The 6,975-nt window shown below is 33.5% G+C and overlaps 1 protein-coding gene across 1 annotated transcript; it reads left to right on the forward strand.

Moving 5' to 3' along the window:
- The first annotated feature begins 80 nt into the window (after window positions 1-80).
- Window positions 81-2,465, forward strand: LOC125049313 (KRAB-A domain-containing protein 2-like). The gene is made up of 2 exons (XM_047648462.1): window positions 81-2,163; window positions 2,282-2,465. Exons 1-2 carry the CDS (start codon window positions 298-300, stop codon window positions 2,354-2,356), a joined length of 1,941 nt encoding a protein of 646 aa, XP_047504418.1. The 5' UTR covers window positions 81-297; the 3' UTR covers window positions 2,357-2,465.
- The last annotated feature ends 4,510 nt before the right edge of the window (window positions 2,466-6,975 follow it).

The following is a 6,975-nucleotide window of genomic DNA, read 5'->3' on the forward strand; positions in this document are numbered from 1 at the left end:
GCGCGCTGATTGGTTGAACGGCATATGCTCTGCGCCACCATATTTGTTTATTAATTATTCGTTTGTTGTAGAAACTCGAGTGTAAACAGTGTTTTGGTGAATTAAATATAAATTGATGTCTGTTGAAAGTAACTCACAGCTTTAGAATTAGTTATATGAAATTGTTGTGGAAGTAAAATCAATCTGTGTTTAACCAAAGAAGTGCAGTGTGAATGATAACTAACTAACCTACATTTTCCGTGTTTTAAAATTTTTTATGCGCGTGAACCTATGTGATCTCATTTGATAACATTTACAATGTCGTATATTGAACCTGTCGATCAACAAAACTCAGAAATATTCGGTATTGTTAATCAGGATGAATTTACCATAGAGTTACAAAACTATTACAGCGGGCATAATGAAAATAGTAAAAAATTACAATGGACAAATCAAAGAATACAAAGTGTGATAAAATTGGTAGACGAGTACAACACAATAAAATCTCAAGGTAGGCGACCAACAAACAAGCATTACCATCATGCAAGGAAATACGATGTAATGAATATTGATAACCAGAAAGTTCTAATAATGAAGAGAAAGGATATTTCAGATCCTGTTGTACAAATAATTCCAACGGAAGAGTATTATCAAAAGATACTCGAAGCACATATTGCCACTGGACATGGACGTCGAGACAAAATTGTTCACGCCTTGAAAGATAAATATGTGGTGCCAATATTTGCGGTTTCAATATTCCTAAATTTGTGCAAAACATGTCTATCAAAGAAAAGCATTCCAAAAAAAGGCACTGTCGTAAAACCGTTGATTTCTGACGACTTCAATCGAAGGGGACAAATGGATCTTGTAGACTTCCAAACATCTCCAGATGAAGAGTATAAATGGTTATTACAATATCAGGATCATTTAACAAAATTCTGTTTTTTGCGACCATTGAAAAGCAAACAGGCTAAAGAAGTGGCAATCGAAATTCTTAAGATTTTTTTGGAAGTTGGGTGTCCTCATATCCTCCAAAGTGATAGTGGACGCGAGTTCACAGCATCTGTACTGAAAGAAATAGTCAGTTTGTGGCCTACTTGTAAAATAGTTAATGGAAGACCGAGATCTCCGCAAAGCGAAGAAAGTATAGAACGTTCAAATCAAGACGTAAAAAATATGATTCAAGCCTGGATGACATATAATAAATCTACTAATTGGTCCATTGGATGCTATTTCGTTCAGTTCCAGAAAAATTCATCTTACCATTCAACAATTGCTCGAACACCATATAAAGCCTTGTTTGGCGAGGATCCAAAACTTGGACTCTCATCCACATACTTATCTAAAAATATAATATCCAAATTAGAAAATGAAGAAGATTTGCAAAAAATTTTAAAGGAAATTAATAGCAACAAAGAACAAAATTCCGAAAAAGATCAAGAAGAGGAAGAACAGGAAATTGTAAATACAATAAATATTCCAAAAATTGAGAACATTAAACAAGAAGAAACAACAACAGAGGGTCATGAAGTATTTTTGTTTGAACAAATACTACTCCCTGCTTTACATGAGAATTTACCTGTAGTTACGGAGGCTATTATTCATAAACCACATAATAAGCAGGAAAAAATATCTTTAGATAGTACGAATAGCATAAATGTAGAAAAACAAGAGAAACTGGATGAAAATATTGACGATGAAAATATTGACGAAGAAAACATCACTCAAGAAAATAATTATTTGATGTGTAACATATGCAACGAAGAAGCATCTGGAGCTCATACATGTACCGAATGCAAGAAAATAGTTCACGCCATATGTGGAGTGGTATCTGAGGGAAATGAGGGCTATGGATCGCAATTGCTTTGCAAATTGTGTGCGAATGGACGTAAAATCAAACAAGAAAGAACACAATCGCACGTAAATTTAAAAAGAGCGGCAGATAAAATGATATCCACATCGTCTAAGAAATTTAAAGATATCAGTACTGGTTCCACTGTTTTAGTTGAAGTCCCAAAAGTTGACAGGGGACCTTTGGACAGTAAATACCTGATTGGAAAAGTTTTAATGAAAAAGAACGAATTATATCAAGTTGGCACTGCCTTTGGCATAATTAAAGATTGGATGCCTCGAAATGCTGTTCGTTCCTGTCCAAATGCAGAACTACTAAGTGTCATTCCAGCGGTCAGTATTAATTTACTTTTTAATGTTACCGTAAAATACATTTTAGCAATATATATTTATATTTGCTGGTATGGCACTACAAACCGGAACATTGAGATATACCTCAATTTTATTTCAGATTACATTACCGTTGAGAACGGTTGCATCAATGTCTTCAACATTTGGCGAGCAAGGAATGAAACAATGTAATTGACAAAAATATAAAAATGGACAATGCGTTTCGAAGAAGTGTAATTGCAAAAAAGCCAATGTTTTTTGTAACTTCAGGTGCCACAGTTCGTTGACGTGCAACAATAAGTGAACATATTATTATTATTTATTATATATTATTTCCATTCGGTGTCGAGACCCTTGGTCCGTGGGGTCCTAACGCTTTAAGGCTTTTCAAAGAAATTTCAAAAAGGTTAGTCGACATCACAGGAGACCGAAGATCTGGCAGCTACCTCGGACAAAGAATTAGTCTAGCAATTCAAAGGGGGAACGCTGCCAGTATCTTCGGAACGTTGCCTAAAGGGACTCCTTTTAATGATATATTTTAGTTTATGTTAAGTTTAGTTTTTTTTTTCTTTTTTTTCAATCTAAATAATTGTTATTAATTAAATTGTTATTACCTTAATAAATATATTCATATTAAAGATTTCTTTAGTGAACATATTTATTGTTGTACTTTCATATTTTTTATCTAATAGACAATTTTGTTACGTTTTCGAAAACGTTCATGTTTACGATATTTTTTTTTAATTTTGATTTTACTTTGCGATCGTTTTGATACAATTTTTTCTTACCATGTGATATCAGAATAATTATTGATTACCTACTAAGTAATAGTGTACCTGTGTTTCATTCCTAACTCTATGGACACAGAACGGTCTACTATAAAGCCGACCAATCTGGGACAGCCTTCGAACAGTTGACAATTTGACAATTTTAAGATTGTAATTTGACGGTTTTACTTTGATAGATTATAATCCACCGAATTATACGCTATTTTACGCTGACATATTTACTATAATCTCGTTCATACTGACATTTTGTCAGTGACAATTGACATACATGCAGGTCTGTCAGATTGTATAATTGATTTTTTTTATTAAATCCGATCTCATACCTACTCAATGTGTCCCATATCATACATATTACAATAATACATCAACATGATACAGGCTGTGTGTGTGTGTGTGTAGGTTGTCTTGTAAAAATGCAATAAAGACAGAAAGGGCTTTGTTATCAGTTGGATAGGTTTTAGTTAGAAATATAAAACTCACGCTATCCTGTCTTGGTCAGTCGATAGTTTTTATTTAATATATAAAAGAGACGTTTTTAGATTTAGGATTAACGGAGGCGTATATACATAATATTATATTCGAACATAAGAAATGTGTGGTGATGTAGCCGTAATCACTCTCTTACAAAACCATAATTTATGAACGTATATCTATACAATATATGTTTTTGCATTTGTAACCAAGATGTTATAGGTATAAATATATTAAGGTACTTACGTCTTAAAGTTCTCGCAATATTGCGGATCATAATAAACTAACATAATGAAATTAAGTAGGTATAGTCTTTGTCGACTCAAACCGTCCATTTAACAATTTTATGTATGATTGTTTTACATTTATTTAGTTGCGACCATAGCTGTTTTCGTTAGGTATATAGAAGAAAAGATCTCTCATATGAGAAAAGCAACACGTTGATTCTAGCTTAATTCACGTGACCGCATTCCAGTTATTGGTATATATAAAACCACGGTTTGAGTGTTAATCGATGAATTATACCTACGATTTTTTGTTTTTTTAATAATACAGAAATGTAGTGGGTAGTAACTACAGTTTAAGAGATATAATTATATGCATACACATATATGTATAATGTATGTATAAAGTTTGTCGAAAGGTCACTTGGGTTTATCGGAATTGATAAGACATTGCTGGGGGGCAATGGTATCCGTGACACTTAAGTAGTCTATAACAAAGGACTGTTATGGGGCGTTCCCACGAGGCGTTAATCACGACAGTCAACCACGCTTTCGTGAAATACACTTCTGTGTGAACGCATAGGCGTTAAACTTGCTTTCGTGAGGAACGGCGCACGACACAAGCGTGGATAGATCAAACGTGTTTGATTTTCAGTCGTGATATACCGTTCGTGAAGCCAAGATGTCGTCACAACAACGTGGAATTAAGTTTAACGACAGTGAAACTACGCGTTTTTTGGAGTTATATTCTATGGAAAAGGTGTTATATGATCCAAGTTTGGAGGAATACCGTGATAGAGATTTACGTGCCGCCGCAGCTAAGAGAATAAGTCATGAATTAAATATTCCTGGATTTGGACCAAAAGAAGTTATATCAAAATTCAAAAATAAATAATAAATATAAATAAACTAAGTCGAAACACGAAGCGTGAACGGCACGAAATCCCCCAACCATGTGAACGTTTCATCAATTCACACTTTCGTGAGTGTCACGAACGACAGTTGACTAGCGTAGTTGACTGTCGTGATTAACGCTCCGTGGGAACGCCCCATTAGGTATAATGATGGTAAATACGAAATTATATACCTACGTACTCGTGAAAACATTTTTAGTCGATTATAATAATATATTAAATATTTAAATAAATGTTTTGCAGAATTCGAACTGAAAACTTTTTATATCCTAACGATGTCAAACAATAAACACCAAATTCTGTCGTATTTCAAATAAAACTATGAGTAGGTATTTTGTATTATGTCAGAACCAAACCCCGCAAGGAGAAATAGCAATAACAACTTTCACATCATTAAGCCCATTATATCACACAATAGATAGGTATGTCTACACTATCGCGGAATTTATGTTGCTATCCTAAAATAGATGCAATAGTCTAACGCAAGATCGAATTTTAGTATACAATTAAATACATATAACTAGTCTGGCCATAAATACTGTGACATTAAAACTTTTCTTTTTTTTTCAACCTTTTTATTATTTTGAATTTGGAACAAGTACATTATTTTAAAAACTTCTTTCGATTTTGCGCCATTTCACATATTTTTTCGTGTTCATTATCAAATTACAATATGGAATGGGGTGTTAACGAAAATAAGATTGCAGTGATCGCCTTGCACAAAGTGGGTATGGAGCCGTTGGTCATATTCCAGACACTTCAAAATATTGGAATCAGCCGTATGTTCGTACATCGTACTATCAACAGATGGGCATATTATTTAGATAGGGCGAAATCGCCCTGTCGTCTAACTTTGTGCGGCTATACAAAGACCATTGATGTTTCAGGAGGCTCATAAACGGTATTTTACTCTTAAGAGTCTATTTTTGTGTAGTTATATTAAACGATATAAATTAAAAAAGAATACTGGATAAAAAATATATTTTTAAGTAAATGATTGCTTTATTTAGTTAGTCTTAGGGTCTGTTTTGTATGGTACAGTGCAGAGAGGAATGGCGGGATTTGGAGGAGGCATTTGCCAAAAAAGAGGCAGGGCACACAGATACACTAGAAGAGGATTAAAATGGAAATTTGTTTAAATGTATCTGAATAAAGGCTATTATTATTAGGGTCTGATCACAATGTGTGGATAAAGTACCAAATAGCTATGCAACACATAAATTATTTGGAAGATAAATTGTGCTATTTGACACTTCATCGGACTCATAACTTAAGATGGACTTTATGTGACGAATAGCGCTATCAGTTATGAAATGCAACAATAGTGTTTATCCTACAAATAAGTTATAAATAGCTAATTTGGAACTTATCCGTACATTGTGAAACAGAACCTTAGTATGACTTAAGAAACATAATTAGTTTTACTTGAAATTTTAAATCACACAATAGAAAATGAATTAATTAGTACCTACTCATACTGCACTAAAGGCAAATTATGTTGGTTAAATACTAATTTCTCTAGGAAGGTAGCAAGCAGTTTGGCTTCTCTTCATAAATAAAGCCAGGTTCAGAAAAAAGTCTTTCGCTGTACACACCGCTGGAAGGTGCTGAAAGAAAGATTTTGGAAAACTTAATTAAATTTGAGTATTGATTGCGATCAATTCGCACCGACTTGAGATAAAAATCTAGCTCACAGGTTAACGCGTTTCTTTCTTCACATTGAACCTGGTCAGTATTGTTTTCATTTGCTACCTCATCAAAGCAATGTTAAAACGTGTCATGAGCTTTGTGAGATACTTGCAGCTGACTCTGTCTCCTCTTTTTAGCCGGTGTTGATAATGAACTGCTACTTGAGGACTCTTCGCAAGACATTTTCAAATATTCCTATAAGATCTCCTGGCGTGCTCTTGCAGCATCAATGACCCGCATGTGTGTGTATGTTTGACACACCAAACGGCTAAGTTCCGCCGGATATCCGGATATTCTGCCACATACTTGGCCGAATATCTGGTATCCGGCCAAACTGCTATCCGTTTCATCTCTAATAATAAATAAATTTAAAATAAAATGTAATTTGTATTAATTTTCAATACAACTTTGTCATTAAAGACAATTAAATTCCTAACATATCTTCCTCTTTCCCTCCCTCTAAGTATTGGAAATCTAATGTTTTAGATACACTGCCACAGGGACCAAACTTTTTAAATTTGTTTTGATTTTCATTATTACTTTGTAGGTTAAGAAAATTGTAAATACTGTATACTTAATTGTAAATAAACAATTATGTTTAAAAAAATGTTTTAGATTTGTATAAATATGAACAAGACTTAAAGATTAGTTTGCCAAAGAAGTTTCACTCCTGACATGTGTACTTCGTACACACGCACTTTTTTAATGTATTTAAATTAAAACAAGCAC

This window comes from Pieris napi, chromosome 5, assembly GCF_905475465.1.
Source record: "Pieris napi chromosome 5, ilPieNapi1.2, whole genome shotgun sequence".
Taxonomy (NCBI): Eukaryota; Metazoa; Arthropoda; class Insecta; order Lepidoptera; family Pieridae; genus Pieris; species Pieris napi.

Coding starts and splice junctions, on each gene's coding strand:
- LOC125049313 (XM_047648462.1), top strand. CDS start 298: ATGTCGTATATTGAACCTGTCGATCAACAAAACTCAGAAATATTCGGT. Junction 2,164..2,281: donor TACTAAGTGTCATTCCAGCG/GTCAGTATTAAT, acceptor ATTTTATTTCAG/ATTACATTACCGTTGAGAAC.